The sequence below is a fragment of the Geotrypetes seraphini genome, chromosome 3 (genome assembly GCF_902459505.1).
Source record: "Geotrypetes seraphini chromosome 3, aGeoSer1.1, whole genome shotgun sequence".
Lineage (NCBI taxonomy): Eukaryota > Metazoa > Chordata > Amphibia > Gymnophiona > Dermophiidae > Geotrypetes > Geotrypetes seraphini.
This window is the reverse complement of record NC_047086.1, coordinates 287697832-287715872: the sequence shown is the minus strand read 5'-3', so window position 1 is coordinate 287715872 and position 18041 is coordinate 287697832. Positions and strand designations below refer to the sequence as shown.

Genomic DNA, 18041 nt, shown 5'->3' with positions numbered 1-18041 from the left:
GCTTTCCCCTTCCTTTTAGTTTAAAGCCTGTTCTATTCCTCTCATGACGTTGCTTGCTAGAAGTCTTGTTCCCGCTGCGCTCAGGTGCAGTCCATCTCTCCTGTAGAGCTTGTTCTTGCCCCAGAACGTTGTCCAGTTCCTCACGAAGTGGAAACCTTCTTCCTCACACCATTTCCTCATCCACGCATTTATTGATTGTAGTTCCTCCTGCCTTTTCACATCTGCCCTCGGTACCGGTAGGATCTCTGAGAATGCTATCTTCTGGGTCCTCATCTTCAGCTTCCTTCCCAGAATCTTGAACTGTTCTATCAGCGTGCCTCTTCTGTAGTCTCTCCTGCTGACATCATTCGTCCCGATGTGGATCATTACTGCGGTCTCTTCCGTCTCTGCTCCATCCAGGATCATCCCAATTTTGTCCACGATGTCCTTGGTTCTCGCTCCTGGGAGGCAGGTCACCAGTCGATCCTCTCTCCCTCCTGCTATGTGGCTGTCCACATGCCTCAGGATCGAGTCTCCCACTAGGATCGCTGACTTTCCCTTCTTCAGTTTTCGCTTCGGTCTCAGGTCAATGTCCTCGGTGTGCTTCTCTCTCTCTTCTGGGCATCGACTAGCCAATTTCTCCCCCTCTTGTGGTATTCCTCCGTGGCTGTCTTCTTTGAGGTCATCTGCTTCTTGCTCCCCCTTCCATATTGGTGTAACTTCATCCTTCATCTGGAGTTCGTTCTCTGCCACCCTCCTCCTGTATGCTTCCTCAATGAATTCCTCGAGCTCCCTGACTTCCTTCTCAATGTGTCTCTCACTCCTGAAGTCTTCAAATGCCTTGATAGGGTCCTCTGTGGTGTAAAGTCCTTCTAGCTCCAGTATCTTGTCCTCAAGTCGCTTGACTTCTTTCTTCAAGCTTTTCAGCTCCTGACACCGACTGCATACATAAGACTGTCTCCCCGAGGGGAGGTAGTCATACATATGACAGTCTGTGCAGAACACTGGAAAGCTCATCTTCTGGTTTCCCTCTGCTTCCATCGTCGTTCCTACTTTTAAGATAACAGTTAAGATTATGTGCTCTTTCTGTGCCTGCTTCTTGCCTTCCTGCCTTCTTATGTGTGCTGTCTTTGCTCTTCCTTACTTTACTGCTTCTTGTGTGTGCTGGTTCTTTCTGCGCTTGCTTCTTCCTTACCTTCTGTGTTTCTGTACTTGCCGCTTCCTTACCTTTCAGTCCTTCCCTGTGCTCCTGGGTGTAGTGACTTGGCCCTTCTTGAGGCCCTTCGCAAAGGCGCTCTCGCTAAGGCGAGCGCCTTTGCCGCCCGCCTTCGCCGCGCGCCGAACGGCCGCGCGCCGTTAGCTCCTCCCCTTTTGTAGGGGAGTTCGGACGCTGACTCTTCCGACGCGGTGGGGGTGGGCGGAGCTTACTCTCGCCCTGCCCCTAGCCTCCTGCTCTTCCTCCTCGGCTCTTTTCTTTACTTGTAACTGTTTTTAAACAGCTTTCTCCTGCTCCTCTTCCTCTCCCTTAGCTATCCTTGCTGCTCCTCCTGTCCGATGCTGTGCACCGCGTGTGTCTTTGACTCCTCCCCTTTTGTAGGGGAGTTCGGACGCTGACTCTTCCGACGCGGTGGGGGTGGGTGAAGCTTACTCTCGCCCTGCCCCTAGCCTCCTGCTCTTCCTCCTCGGCTCTTTTCTTTACTTGTAACTGTTTTTAAACAGCTTTCTCCTGCTTCTCTTCCTCTCCCTTAGCTATCCTTGCTGCTCCTCCTGTCCGATGCTGTGCACCGCGTGTGTCTTTGACTCCTCCCCTTTTGTAGGGGAGTTCGGACGCTGACTCTTCCGACGCGGTGGGGGTGGGCGGAGCTTACTCTCGCCCTGCCCCTAGCCTCCTGCTCTTCCTCCTCGGCTCTTTTCTTTACTTGTAACTGTTTTTAAACAGCTTTCTCCTGCTCCTCTTCCTCTCCCTTAGCTATCCTTGCTGCTCCTCCTGTCCGATGCTGTGCACCGCGTGTGTCCAGTAAGAGACTTAAGAACATAAGAAGTTGCCTCCACTGGGTCAGACCAGAGGTCCATCGCACCCAGCGGTCCGCTCCCACAGCGGCCCATCAGGCCTATGACCTGTGAAGTGGTCCCTGACTATTCCTATAACCTACCTCTACTTCTATCTGTACCCCTCAATCCCCTTATCCTTTAGGAACCTATCTAAACCTTCCTTGAACACCTGTAGCATGCTCTGGAAGCGCGTTCCATGCGTCCACCACCCTCTGGGTAAAAAAGAACTTCCTAGCGTTTGTTCTAAACCTGTCCCCTTTCAATTTCTCCGAATGCCCCCTTGTACTTGTGGTTCCCCACAGTCTGAAGAATCTGTCCCTGTCTACCTTCTCTATGCCCTTCAGGATTTTGAAGGTTTCTATCATGTCTCCTCTAAGTCTCCGCTTTTCCAGGGAGAATAGCCCCAGTATTTCCAACCTGTCAGCGTATGAAAAGTTTTCCATACCTTTTATCAGTTTAGTCCTCTGAACTCCCTCAAGTACTGCCATGTCCTTCTTGAGGTATGGCGACCAGTACTGGACACAGTACTCCAGATGTGGGCGCACCATTGCACGATACAGCGGCATGATGACTTCCTTCGTCCTGGTCGTGATACCCTTTTTAATGATACCCAACATTCTGTTCGCTTTCTTTGAGGCAGTCGCACACTGTGCTGATGCTTTCAATGTTGTGTCCACCATCACCCCCAGGTCTCTTTCAAGGTTGCTTACCCCTAGCAATGATCCCCCCATTTTGTAGCTGAACATCGGGTTCTTTTTCCCTACATGCATGACCTTGCATTTCTCTATGTTAAAGCTCATTTGCCACTTTTTTGCCCACTCTTCCAGCCTCGTTAGGTCCCTTTGCAGGTCTTCGCAGTCTTCCGCGGTTCTAACCCTGCTGGTGTCATCCGCAAATTTAATAGCCTCACATTTTGTTCCCGCCTCCAGGTCGTTAATAAATATATTGAACAGGAGCGGTCCCATCACCGACCCCTGTGGAACTCCGCTCGTGACCCACTGCCAGTCTGAGTAATAGCCCTTTACTCCAACCCTCTGTTTCCTGCCTGCCAGCCAGTGTTTGATCCATCGGTGGACATCCCCTTGCACCCCTTCTTAAGCAGCCGTTCGTGAGGTACCTTGTCGAAGGCTTTTTGGAAGTCAAGGTAAATGATGTGGTACCATCCGAACTTATACCCCAGATTTTGGAAATCAGAAATAGGAATCCCCGCTGAACAAGGCCCGCAACTCGGAAAACTGCAGAGCCAAAACCATCGCCACAAGAAACCCCGTGTTCAACGGCACAAGGAGGAAATGAAGCCTTCGGTAAACTGCGAAGAAGTACCTGAAGATTGTACTCCGGACAGGGCTTTCTAAGAGGTGTATAAATATACCGTACTCCGTTTAGGAACTGAACTACATGAAGCTGAGAAGTAATCGAAGAGCAATATACCTAGCCCTTGTAACAAGCTAAGAATGACACTTGAAGCTGAAGGGAATTGAACGCTAAGCCCTCGGCAATACACCTGTGCCAAAAAGGAACTCTGGAAGGGTGCAAATGTTGAGAAGTATCCAAGAAAGGAAAAACCTCCAAAAGGAAGCAGAAGCCACAGGTGAAGACGTCTGTAGCACCTGGATAAGAGAAGAAACAACCTGCTTCGCATAACCCTTACACGTCAGTCATGACTTCTCAAAAGCTAGGTCGTAATACCAAAGTAGTACGAATATCCATGTTAGAAACATAGAAAGATGACGGCAGATAAGGGCTATAGCCCATCAAGTCTGCCCACACTATTTACCCACCCTCTTAAGTCTACTGACCCCCTAAAGTATAATTGTAATTATACTGTCACTCTACTGACCCGCTCATTCAAGTCCTAGTGACCCTATCCCTTGGCATGACCTCGTAGGGATCCCACATAAGTATCCCATTTGTTCTTGAAGTCTGGGATGCTGCGTGCCTTGACCACCTGCACTGGAAGCTTGTTCCAAATAGACCCTAGGTGAGCAAATCCGGAGATACCAGGAAACTTCTTAGTCCGGCTGTCGAAAGACTCATCAGATCCGCATAGCAAGGATGGCACATCCAAGCCAGAGAGTCTACAAATACTGTGCCCGGAAAGCGAGCTTGAGATGGCAAATCCAAGCCATCATCAGCCAGGGGAAAACACTGAAAAAGAGAAACCAGAGGTGAGAAAGAAGCCACGCTGTTACCCCCTCTAACTCCCACTCCCTGTGCCCACCGAAGAAGCTAGGAAGCATTGAATTGTGAGACGAGGCCATGAGGTCTAGTTCCAGGAGATCTCACTAGGCCAGCCAGGGAGTGCAGGGCGAGCTGAGCCTAGCAGAGCACGTGGCAGCATGCAGCGACCTGCTTGAGCTAGCAGGGAGGAGGAGAGAGGCATTGGAGAGAGAAGTTGCAGGGGCGAGTTCGGGGAGAGGATAGCAGAGCGGAGGAGGCAGTGAAAGCTCCGCCTACACCCCCGACATCACCAGCCAAGCTCCACCCATAAAAGGGGAGGAGCCAACGGCACACAGCCGTTCGGCGCACGGCGAAGGCGGGCCTTAGCGAGAGCGCCTTTGAGAAGGGCCTTGAGAAGGGCCTCAAGGGAGGGCTCCGGACAACCACCAAGGGAAAGAACTCCACACATACATTTAGACTATCTTTTCTACTCAACTCTCATACCCTTCTATCTTTTCTATTCAACTCTTACCCTTCTAAGCTAGTAAACAAGCAGACAGTTCTCTCATACCAGACATCAGGCAGACCCTACCAGTCTCTCTATCCCTCCCACTCTCAAACTACCCCTTCCACTCTCACTCTCACACTTTCAAACTATCTTAAAAAAATAAATAAATAAAATTTTTTTTCTTAGAAATGGCAGGAAGAACGAGGAATGCGAAGACTACAATCAAGACCGGCAGCCCAGTCACAGAAGGGATCCAGGGGATGGCCTCGGTCCACGTGCAGACAGAGGGAGAACCAGGACAGAGGTCTCTGCACAGACCGAGTCCCTCCCCATCCCCATCCCCAAGCAGACAACTACAGCCTCCACACAGACGGACGAGACAGACCAGCTAAACGGAGACATCCTGCGTGAGCTGACGAGCCTAAGAGAGGAGGTGAAGCGCTTGAGGAGCATCAGGGAGGACGAGGCCTACATCGATGAGGTCATCCAGGAGCTGTCCCAGATCACCGAGCAGGAGCCAGGCAAGATCATCCTCGAGACTCCCAAACTGACCAAACCTACAACTTTGGCACCAATGACTGGGGTGCAGGAGGAGGATGGGGATGCTGACTCCTGGCAGCTGGTAACCTCCTCCACAAGAAAACACGGAAGACCTTCTTCTTTTTCTTCTCCTGTCTCCTTCTCTTGCACACAGAGCAGCCCTACATCGACCCCACTAATAACCTTGAGGAATAGATTCCAGATACTACAGGAAGGACCCGTGAGCGAGGCACAGGAGGTCAACCCTCAGACAGTCCCAGTTCCAGAGACAACTGATCAGCTCCCCTCAAAGAAGCGCAGAGTAGTAGTCATTGGGGACTCCCTGATGAGGGGCACCGAGGGACCAATCTGCAGACCAGATATGCAGTCGAGAGAGGTTTGCTGCCTGCCAGGAGCCAAGATCCGGGACATAACCGCCTGCCTGGACCGACTCATCAAGCCCGAGGACTACTTCCCCATGCTCCTTATTCACGTTGGTACAAACGACACTGCCAGGAACACCCCAGAGAACATACCTAAGGACTTTGGAGCCCTGGGTGAGAAGCTGAGGCAGATGGGAGCGCAGGTGGTCTTCTCCTCGATCCTCCCTGTAAGAGACAAGGGAAGAGCCAGGGAGGAGCGTAGCCAGAGGACGAACGAGTGGCTACATGAATGGTGCAGGGACATGAACTTCGGCTTCCTGGACCATGGAGAGGCACTAAAGGGACTGCAGGGACCAGATGGACTCCACCTGACAAGGAGAGGCAAGAACGTCTTCGGACATCGACTAGCCCACCTACTCCGAAGGGCTTTAAACTAGGTAAGTTGGGGGAGGGTACCCACTCATGTACTAGCGCAGTAAGTAATTTTCCAGGAGAGGTGAATCGACACTCCATTTCTGAGACCGAGGTAAGTTCACACAGTAAAAACAATCATATAAAAGCCACTCAAACTCAGGTGGGAAATTCTACACAGGGTCTTAGCAAACATAAAGTATGGAGGGCTATGTATGTTAATGCACACACAGCTTAGGCAATAAAATTCTAGAATTAGAGACAGAGATAACGAACGCCGACCTCGATGTAATAGCGATATCTGAGACTTGGTTCACAGACTCACATGGGTGGGACATGGCTATACCAGGATACAACTTACTTCGTCGGGACAGAGAGGGAAGAATAGGGGGTGGGGTAGCACTATACACTAGAGATAACATCAAAGTCACCAGAATCACAGATGTCAACTACACCGGGGAATCACTCTGGGTGAACCTGGCCAGAGGAAACGAAAAATGCTTGTATCTGGGTGTAGTATACAGGCCCCCAAAACAGCAGGAAGACAGGGATATGGAACTAATTAATCAAAGACATTGAGAACCTCACTTTACGCGGGGACACGGTTCTGCTAGGGGACTTCAATATGCCTGATGCTGATTGGAAGACACTTTCCGCTACTACCAGCGGCAGCAGAAGGCTTTTAACCTCCATAAAAGGGGCGCGACTCAAACAAATGGTGCTGGAGCCCACCAAAGATCAGGCGACACTGGACCTGATACTCACCAATGGAGAAAGCGTTTCAGAAGTTTCGGTAGGTGATACACTAGCCTCCAGCGACCACAACATGGTATGGTTCAACATCAAGATAGGCTTCACTAGATCAAACACAGCAACAAAGGTCCTCGACTTTCGGGGCACTGACTTTAAACGCATGGGAGACTTCGTCCATCAGGCGCTACAAAACCAAGCTGAAACCAATAATGTAGAGGCTATGTGGTCAATCCTGAAATGCACCTTGCATGAGGCAACAAACTGCTATACAAAAACAGTAAGCAAACGACGGAGGAAGAACAAGCCCCAGTGGTTCTCTGCAGAGATCTCGGATCTTGTCAAGGAAAAGAAAAAAGCTTTTATTTCCTACAAGCATACTAGAAACAGGGTGGCAAAAGAAGACTATCTGACCAGGTCTAAAGCAGTCAAAGCGGCAGTCAGAGAGGCCAAGATTCAAACAGAAGAACAACTAGCGAAAAACATTAAAAAAGGGGATAAATCCTTCTTCAGATACATTAGCGACAGGAAACGAAACACAGATGGGATAGTACGTCTCAGGAAAACAGACGGGACCTATGCAGAAACGGATTCTGATAAAGCCAAACTACTAAATGAATATTTTTGCTCAGTCTTTACTTGTGAGGCGCCGGGAACCGGTCCACAACTGCAGGCAAGGCAAACCTCGGAAGACCCGTTTCAAAATTTCAAGTTTACACCCAGCAGCGTCCATGGCGAACTATCAAAACTCAAGGTGAACAAAGCCATGGGACCGGACAATCTACACCCCAGGATTCTTAGGGAGTTGTGTGATGTCCTGGTGGAACCGCTATCTGTGCTGTTCAATCTTTCCCTAAGTACCGGAAAAGTCCCCATGGACTGGAAAACAGTTAACGTCATTCCATTGCACAAAAAAGGTTGCAGAACGGAGGCTGCGAATTACAGACCGGTCAGTCTCACCTCAATAGTGAGCAAACTCATGGAAAGACTAATTAAACACGAATTAGATACGATTCTGACCGAGGAGAATCTACAGGATCCCCAGCAGCATGGATTCACAAAGGGAAGGTCCTGTCAATCCAATCTGATCAGCTTCTTTGACTGGGTTACAAGGAAACTGGATATGGGGAAGTCTCTAGACGTCGTGTACTTGGACTTCAGCAAAGCTTTTGATAGCGTCCCGCACCGCAGATTGTTGAGCAAAATGACTTCAATGGGATTGGGAGTGATATTGACGACATGGGTCAATGACTGGTTAAGCGGTAGAATCCAGAGGGTAGTGGTTAACGGTACCCCCTCCAATACATCGGAGGTGACCAGTGGAGTGCCACAGGGATCGGTCTTGGGACCAATCCTTTTCAACATATACATAAGAGACCTGACTCAAGGGCTTCAAGGTAAAATAACACTATTCGCTGACACCGCCAAACTATGCAACATAGTAGATAACAGCACCTTGCCCGACAGTATGGAACAGGACCTGCTCTTATTGGAACATTGGTCCTCGACTTGGCAGCTAGGCTTTAATGCCAAAAAATGTAAGGTCATGCACCTTGGCAGCAAAAACCCGTGCAGAACTTACACTCTGAATGGTGAGACCTTAGCTAGGACTAGGGCAGAACGTGATTTGGGAGTAATCATTAGTGAAGACATGAAAACTGCCAAGCAGGTGGAGAAAGCTGCATCCAAGGCTAGACAAATGGTGGGATGCATCCGTAGAGGTTTCGTCAGCCGGAGGCCCGAAGTCATAATGCCCCTGTACAGATCCATGGTGAGACCTCATCTTGAATATTGTGTTCAATTCTGGAGACCATATTATCAAAAAGATGTGCGGAGAATTGAGTCGGTACAGCGAATGACCACCAGGATGGTCTCGGGACTCAAGAACCTCCCATATGAGGAAAGACTGAATAAACTGCAACTATACTCGCTCGAGGAACGTAGAGAGAGGGGGGACATGACTGAGACTTTTAAATATATCACGGGCCGCATCGAGGTGGAAGACGATATCTTCTTTCTTAAAGGACCTTCAACCACAAGAGGTCATCCGCTGAAAATCAAAGGTGGGCAATTTCATGGCGACGCCAGGAAGTATTTCTTCACCGAAAGGGTAGTCGATCATTGGAATGAACTTCCATTGCAGGTGATTAACGCCAGCAGCGTGCTCGATTTCAAAAAGAAATGGGATATGTATGTGGGATCTCTAGCCGGGTGAAGTCTGGGGGTGGGTCATTAGCGTGGGCAGACTTGATGGGCTACAGCCCTTTTCTGCCGTCATATTCTATGTATGTTTCTATCTATAAAAAGAACTGGAACGCCTGAGCCAAAATTCCCAATATCCAGGATGTAGAAGATTTCACTATTACTAACGTTTACACTTTCTAGAGCGTACATAGTGCTGTACACTGTAACATACAATAAATGGGCCATGCTCAGATTTCGCGAAGAGAAAGTCTATCCAAACTCTTTTCCTGACCCTTAAAATGATCTGCCAACAGAAGAGGAAGATGAGGGTCCACCCATTGAAGTAGAACAACAACTGTACCTGGCAACTGAGTACATCATCTACTGCCCAAGCTGTAGAGAAATACCCCCATCATAATACTGACTGAAAGGACCCTCAGCGGCATTCCGGAAGAATGGTCTGAAGCTCCAGAAAGGTAGCCTGACCATGCTCAAGAGTAAAAGAATGAACAAGTACTGAGTCGCCTCTTAAGACCAGATTCCTGGAGCTGAGGATGGAAGGCACCGAGTTCCCCAACCCGACAGCCCGGGATGTTTGGTGGCCATGAGCTAGTCCAGCAAAGACCGAGGCATGCCTTTGAAAAGAGAAATCTCGCTGAGCCATGAAATCATACAGCGCGATGCATGAGGAGCCTACCAAATAATTAGAGCCCTGAGATACCACCGGAACAAAAGTGACTGCTGTAGCGTTATAATGGGAAAGCAAGTCGAAGTTCCCAGTGGAGTCAGCAACATGGATCCTAGAACCTGTACTCTTGGTCATGGTGACCGAAGAAGAATGCAAACCTGAGACTGTGACTCATCGCCCTAGTCTCTGGGAAGAAACACATTTCTCTCCTATATGAATTAAAAACACCTCCCCGATATACCTATAAATAGTACAGGAGAAAAGAGTGCTGTGCAAATTCGAAGATTCATGTCCAAAGAACTGAGGAAAAGAAACCACCCTTTTCGTGTCAGTCAAATGGCCCGACTGGAAGACGTCCGAATCAAGCAGTCAGTCAAGAAGAAATTAGGTGAATCACCTGGTAGCGCCAAAACGGTACCACTGCCCACATTTTCTAAAATGTTCTTGAAGCCTTGGGTAGGTGAAATGGCATGTGCCAAAACCGAAAGCGCTGCTCAAAGAGAGGCAAGCAAACCTAGTGCCGATTCAGAGTCCATAGGGAAAATGTAAATATTCTCCCAGTTTTTCTGTAGAAATGTGTAACCCTGAGAAACTAATTCAGCAGAATGGGATCCAGCCAGCACAATGCCCCCGTCTTGGGCACCATGCAGTAAGTGGAACAACTCCCTTAGTTCCCGAAGAACTACAAGAACTGTCCCGAGGACCAGAAACACTGAAAAAGGAAACACAAAACAGAGACTCCAAGAACGAACTGAAAACATGAGGAGGATGCAAAGTTGCAAGCATCCTGAAAAATCTTCACAGCCCCCTGACCTGACATTATATCGTCTTCTCCCTCATGAGAAAGCCTGAAGAGTCATTGGAAGAAGTCAAGATCCCCTCAGAATGAAGTGCAGAAGGTCAGGGAATGGCAGGATGAGAACTGTAGGATCTGCAAGAAGATTCTCCTAGGAAAAATCAAGTTTTACAATGTAAAGAGGAATATACTGGAATCATGAAAACAGTACTAACTCCATACAACATGAGCGAAATACGTATGTCCTTTAAAGTGAATATGCACTAGACTCAATCAAGATGCTGCACCTACCGCCCTGTGGAAAACAACAGCATCCTTACAGGTATCAGATAAAGCTCACATCGCTAATGAGAGCTTCAGGGATGAGGCTAACAGCCACATAGCGCGTGATCTTCCGCGGGTTTGATAGAATAGGTAACTGGCTCCTGGTTAAAAGGAGCTGTACAGCCCTTCCTGTCTGGTCGGGGGGTCCGTCTAGCATGTGCCATGAGAAAATGGCAACAGGAGAAACCAGCGTGATAAGCATGGAAATCTGAAGTCCAGGCCCCCTCAGAAATAGAGAAAGAGAGTCCTGGCCGCAGGAAGATGCGCAGTGTCATTATGCCCATAGAGACAGCCCGAACTTGGAAACTGTTTGTACTACCTTTAGGCATATATATCCTGTGCCACTACTAGACACATGCAGCTCAGCACAGAGGCCCAAATAAAGACAGTTACTAACAGACAAAGGCTCAATCTGCAGGGACCCCAAGAGAGACAATGAGATACCTGTGTGAAATACAGGGCACTATCTTAGTGCTGATTTCACCGTGCCGTGAGTTGCCGTATGTCGCCCCAGTCCGGAGACAAACCGAGACTGGGTGACCTAGCACAGGTCAGAGTCTCTCTGGTAAACCCCTTGAGTGCTAACCCCAGAGTCCGATTAAACAAGCAGATTCCTTCAAGGGAGTACAGCAGGAACACAGACATAGACATATAAATCTGCCCAAGCTTGTCCCAAAGCTGGTGAAACACAGCTGAACCGGAAAGGAGAGAAGCCCTGGCATACCCTGACCAAAGTCAGCTGGAAACAAACTATCGGAACGCTGCAGCTCTCCCGCCATCGCCGGAGATCCAAGCGCACGCCTGATTCTTGCTGACACGTGGCCGCTGCATCAACGCTCCTAGAAACATAGTCGGATTCAAGCCCCGCAAAATTTACCCTGCCGCGGCTTGCATAGAAAGAAAATCAGATTTGAGGAATAACCAGAAGAATGGCCCACAGTGCCGGAAAAAACATGTCCCATCTCATGCGCGCTGCTATAAACCGGCACCTGCACAATCAGCTGCACATGGCCGAGACAAACACCGATGAAAGAGAGCCTCAGAATAAATAGGACTACTGCTGCTGCACTGAAACCCAACAATGAGAACAAGTGCGAGCAATAAATCGCACCGCTACTGCCGCGCTGTAACCAACAAGGAAACCAAGCGTGTGCATGCAAAGGACGGGAAGTCCCGGCTCCCTCCACAGATTTCTAGTCATAAAACAGCCTTAATAAACTATCCATTCCTTAAACATACGTTGACTGAACCCACATTACTAAGACTCCCAAACAGAACCTGAAGTTCAACCAACATTAAAAAACAGAGACATACTCACAAGCTTGTTGTTAGGGCCGGTTGAAGCCAGTTAAAGCTGGTTGAGCAGCAGTAACATGCATGAATGTAGCAACTGTGGTCTCTTTTTTTTTTTTTTTACAGAGAAGGGAAAGAAGAAAAAAATTGAGACCCAGTCAGACCCTCTAGCAATGGAGGGAGGGTGAGGCAGGGACCTGGGGGGGGGGGGCCCAGGTGTAAACCCCTAAAGCCGGCACCGTTCAGCCGGACACCCCTGTCTCACTGAAGAGAAAATCTCAACAGGAGAAATAGCATTGCCAGCTCACTGAACAGAAACCTCAACAGAAGAAAATAAAGTTCCAATCACAGCCAGAATTCAGGAGCTAGTTGAATAGCGACCATTTCCTGCTGGGAGACAGAGAATACTGGAGATACAGGAGGAGTGCTAGCCAATGGGACCACCTGTTAATCAGTTTCTCTATCTCCGCCTGCTGGTAAATGTGTGCTATCCCATTGGTCTCTGGATTCATCTGCTGCTGTTGCTAGGGAATAGACAAATATACCCCCTCCCTTTTTTCTAAACCGCAACAGTTTTTAGTGCAGGGAGCTGCGCTGAATGCCCTGCGCTGCTCTTGATGCTCATAGGCTCTCTGCGTTAAAAACCACTATTGCGGTTTAGTAAAAGGGAGCCATAGTGCAAAATATAGACAGCAGATATAAATTCTCAAAACGGACACATTTTGATCACTAAATTGAAAATAAAATCATTTTTCCTACCTTTGTTGTCTGGTGATTTCATGAGTCTCTGGTTGCACTTTCTTCTTCTGACTGTGCATCCAATATTTCTTCCCTTCTTTCAGCCTACTATATGCTTCCTCTCCTCCAGACCTCATTCCCTCTCCCAACTTTTTCTTCCTCTGTCCCTGCCCCCTCCCCTTTCTTTCTCCCTGCCCCCCTTCTGTCTCCTTGCCCCCTTTCTTTCTTTCTCTCTCCATGCCCCATTTGTCTCCCTGCCCTCCTTTCTTTCTGTCTCCCTGCCCCCCCTTCTTTCTGCCTCCCTGCCTGTACCCTTTCTTTCTTTCTCCCTGCCCTCCCCCAAGCCACTGCTTTCATCAGGGAACAGGCCCCCCAAGCCACCCGCTGCCCCAAGGTCTCCCTGCTTCCCGACGCAGAAGGGCCGGGCCGACCAGCCTTCCTCTCCCTGACGTCAATTCTGATGTCAGAGAGGAATTTCCAGCCCAGCCAGGCAGCAATTGGCTGGCCCAGAATTTCCTCTCCAACATCAGAATTGACATCGGGGAGAGGACGGCTGGTCGGCCCGGAGCTTCTGCATCCTGTTTACAACGTCGAGATACAAGTAGAACACAAAGGCAACATGAGTATCACGGAGCCCAGGATGGGCTCCGCGATTGACCTTTTGGGCACCCTTGGTTTAGAATCTATCACCTATTGCACTGGAAAAACAGGGTAATAGGCACTACTGTCTCTCACTTAGAAAAGCCCCTCTACAATTGTTGAACACAAAATGGATAACAATTCCTGGGTGGGGGAGAAGACAGTGCACACACATTTCAAATCTCAGCCTGGGAATACTAACCTTTCATTTTAAGAACAGCATGCTCAGGAAGATCTTTCCCTTCCACTTCTGCCTTCTTTTGTGTCCGCAACTTGTATTCTTCATCTGTTGGACACACCACAACTGCCTTGCGCTGAAAGCCTGCAAAGAGGCACATTTTTCTCCTCTGAGCAGCTGCAGAAACATTAGTCTGAGGGAATAAAGGAACATCTCAGGAAATGATGCCTACAAACGTCTTTTCATATAAAACATCCTTTTTACCAGACTCCCATTTATAGCTTTCTAAAAAGTCAGCCTACTAGATTAAAACAAGTTCACTACAACTCAGCCACTTTAATGTATGTACCAGATTATTCCTTAGGGCAGCACTTTCCAAACTGTGTGCCATAGCAATGTGGAGTGCTGCAGCAAACTCAATAGGGTGCTGCAGAGGAAGACAAGCTTGCTGCCAATTTAGCACCCCACCTCCCTTCCCCATGCTGCAGCTTACAATCTTCAGGTTGCCGACAGCTTAAACACACTGCCTTTGATTCTTGGGACAGGAAGTTGAAGAGGGGAAAGCTTGCAGAGGTACCAAAAAGCACAGTTACTTACTGTAACAGGTGTTATCCAGGGACAGCAGGCAGATATTCTTAACTGATGGGTGACGGCACCGACGGAGCCCCGGTACAGACAATTTTAGAGTGATTGCACTCTAAGAACTTAGAAAGTTCTAGTTAGGCCGCACAACGCATGCGCGAGTGCCTTCCCTCCCGACGGAGGCACGCGATCCCCAGTTAAGATAAGCCAGCTAAGAAGCCAACCCGGGGAGGAGGGTGGGACGTAAGAATATCTGCCTGCTGTCCCTGGATAAAGCAATGTTACTTACCGTAACAGTTGTTATCCAGGGACAGCAGGCAGCTATTCTCACTAGTGGGTGACAGCATCAACGGAGCCCCGATGCGGACATCTCACAAGCATACTTGCTTGTAGAAACTTTTAGAAGTTTCGAGTTGCCCACACCGCGCATGCGCGAGTGCCTTCCCGCCCGATGCACCGGGCGTGTCTCCTCAGTTCAGATAGCTAGCAGAGAAGCCAACCCAGGGGAGGTGGGTGGGATGTGATGTGGCCTGCTGTCCCTGGATAACAACTGTTACGGTAAGTAACATTGCTTTATCCCAGGACAAGCAGGCAGGTATTCTCATGAGTGGGTGACCTCCAAGCTAACCCAAATGGGATGATGGGAGAGTTGGCAACTTAGGAGAATAAATTTTGTAATACTGTTTGGCCAAACTATCCATCCCGTCTGGAGAAGGTATCCAGACAATAGTGTGAGGTGAAGGTATGAACCGAGGACCAAGTGGCAGCTTTACGAATCTCCTCAATCGGTGTCGATCTGAGGAAAGCTACAGAGGCTGTGACTTTACTGTGAAATGGTAATCCAGCCTGGGCATAGCAGAAAGAGATACAAGCCGCCATCCATTTGGAGATGGTGCGCTTAGAGACAGGGCGTCCAAACTTGTTCGGATAGAAGGAGATGAAAAGTTGAGAAGCAGTTCTGTGAGGCTTGGTGCGTTCCAGGTAGAAAGCCAAAGTACGTTTACAGTCCAGAGTGTGAAGAGCTGATTCTCCAGGATGATAATGCGGCTTCGGAAAAAACACAGGATGAACAATGGATTGATTCAGATGAAATTCCGAGACCACCTTGGGGAGGAATTTGGGATGAGTGCGAAGGACCACCTTGTCATGATGAAACACTATAAAGGGCGGATCCACAACCAATGCTTGAAGTTCACTCACTCGACAGGCAGAAGTGAGGCCAATGAGAAGCACCACTTTCCAAGTGAGAAATTTCAGAGGAGCCTTGTTAAGAGGTTCAAATGGAGGCTTCATGAGCTGAGAAACAACGACATTGAGGTCCCAAACCACAGGAGGCGGTTTGAGGGGAGGACTGATATGGAAAAGTCCTTTCATGAAATTGGAAACCACAGGATGAGCAGAAAGAGGTTTCCCCTGAAGAGGCTGGTGGAAAGCAGCAATTGCACTAAAGTGGACTCTGATCGATGTAGACTTGAAGCCAGATTGAGACAGGTGCAAAAGATAGTCCAAAACAGAGGACAAGGAGGCATGTTGAGGCTCCTTGTGCTGAGAAAAACACCAAGTAGAGAATCTAGTCCATTTCTGGGAATAGCACATTCTAGTTGCAGGCTTCCTTGAAGTATCCAAAACATCCCGCACAGCTGGTGAAAACTAAAGGGGAGTTACGCTGAGAGGAACCAAGCTGTGAGGTGTAGCGACTGCAGGTTGGAATGAAGCAGAGATCCCTGATGCTGTGTAAGCAGAGATGGAAACACTGGCAGAAGGAAGGGCTCCCTGCGGCTGAGTTGCAGAAGGAGGGAGTACCAAGGTTGCCTGGGCCACCGAGGAGCAATCAGAATCATGGTGGCCCGGTCGGACTTGAGCTTGACCAGAGTCTTTTGAATGAGAGGAAACGCATACAGAAAGAGATTCCCCCAGTCCAGAAGAAAAGCATCTGCCTCGAGATGATGAGGAGTGTATATCCTGGAGCAGAACTGAGGCAGTTTGAAGTTGTGGGGAGCTGCAAAGAGTTCTATCTGAGGCGTTCCCCACAGGGAGAAGATTTGATGAAGGAGCATGGAATGGAGAGTCCATTCGTGAGGCTGGAGAAGACGACTCAAGTTGTCCGCCCCCTGAATGTAGACAGCTTTGAGGAAGGCGTTGTGGCGAATCGCCCAATCCCAAACTTTCAGAGCTTCCTGACAGAGGGAGGCCAAGCCCATGCCTCCCTGCTTGTTGACATAATACATGGCGACCTGATTGTCCGTACGAATGAGGACCACCATGTCGTGAAGCAGATGCTGAAAAGCAGTGAGAGCATTGAAAATCGCCCTGAGTTCCAGGAGATTGATATGGCACAGACGATCCGCACTCATCCAATAGCCCTGGGTGCGGACACCGTCCAGATGAGCCCCCCAAGCATAGTTCGAGGAGTCGGTCGTGAGGACCTTCTGATGGGTAGGCATGTGAAACAGCAAACCTCTGGAAAGATTGGAAGAGAGCATCCACCAGCGAAGCGACTGCATCAGAGCAGGAGTGACCCGAATGTGACGAGTCAAAGAGTTGGAGATCTGCGACCATTGAGAAGCCAGGGTTCACTGAGGAATCCGCAGGTGAAGTCTGGCAAAAGGAGTCACGTGAACCGTAGAAGCCATGTGGTCCAGGAGCACCATCATGTGTCTCGCCGAGATGGACGGGTGAGAAGAGACCGAATGACAAAGATGAAGAAGAGCCGCCAGGCGCTGAGGAGGAAGGAAAGAGTCTGTGAAGGTTGAAGATGGGATTTGGGAAAGTTGATCTCGAATCCCAGACTCTGTAGAAACCAGATTGTCCTCTGAGTGGCCCGGACGGCCCCCCTGAGACGTGGAATCCTTGATGAGCCAGTCATCGAGGTAGGGAAACACCTGCAGACCATGGTTCCTGAGTGCTGCGGCCACCACAACCAGGCACTTGGTGAAGACTCTGGGAGACGAAGCTGGGCCGAAAGGAAGCACTCTGTACTGAAGATGAAGGTGTCCCACCCGAAATCTGAGGTATTGACGGGAGGCCGGATGGATGGGAATATGAGTGTAGGCCTCCTTGAGATCCAGGGAGCATAACCAGTCGTTCTGCTCAAGGAGGGGATAGAGAGAAGCCAGGGTCAACATGTGAAACTTCTCCCTGACCAGGAACTTGTTGAGCACTCTGAGGTCCAAAATAGGATGCAGGTCGCCCGTCTTCTTCAGAACAAGGAAGTACCGGGAGTAAAAACCCCTGTTCTGCTCAACGGCACGAAGCCGGAGCAAAGCCTGAGCTTCCTGAAGAAGAAGGGCGGTCTGGGTTAAGTTGGAAGGATACTCTCTTGGAGGATGTTCCGGAGGAACATGATGGAACTGAAGAGAGTATCCCTCTCTTAAGAGGGAAAGGACCCAGAGGTCGGTGGTAATAGTCGTCCATCGATGGTAAAAATGATGGAGACGACCTCCGATGGGAAAAAGCGGGGAGGGCAGAACGATGGAAGTTATGCTTCCTAAGAGACAGTCAAAAAGGCTGGGGAGCCTTGGGGACAGCAGAAGGTTGAGGCTTTTGTTGGGGCTTCAGCTAGTGCTGTCTCTTCACAGGCGGGCGGATGGTGGGGGGGCCTGCTTCGGCGGGTAGCGCCTCTGATAAATCATAGGCGGACGAGACGGACGAGAGATAGCAGGCTTGGGCTTCTGGCGGAGAATAGATTGAAAAGATTTTTCATGTTTGGACAGCTTCTCCGTCGCCGCCTCGATGGACTCGTCGAAAAGGTCCGCTCCCGCACAGGGAACGTTCACTAGCCTGTCCTGGAGATTCGGGTCCATATCAATGGTCCGAAGCCATGCCAAGCGTCTCATGGCCACCGAACAAGCAGCCGC

At 49.4% G+C, this 18041-nt stretch overlaps 1 protein-coding gene across 1 annotated transcript in view; it reads right to left on the bottom strand.

Moving 5' to 3' along the window:
• HNRNPU (heterogeneous nuclear ribonucleoprotein U) overlaps window positions 1-18041 on the bottom strand; it is a 145398-nt gene that overhangs the window by 50929 nt on the left and 76428 nt on the right. The window contains 1 exon segment of the mRNA XM_033936173.1: window positions 13627-13795. Coding sequence (XP_033792064.1) covers window positions 13627-13795 — 169 coding nt within the window.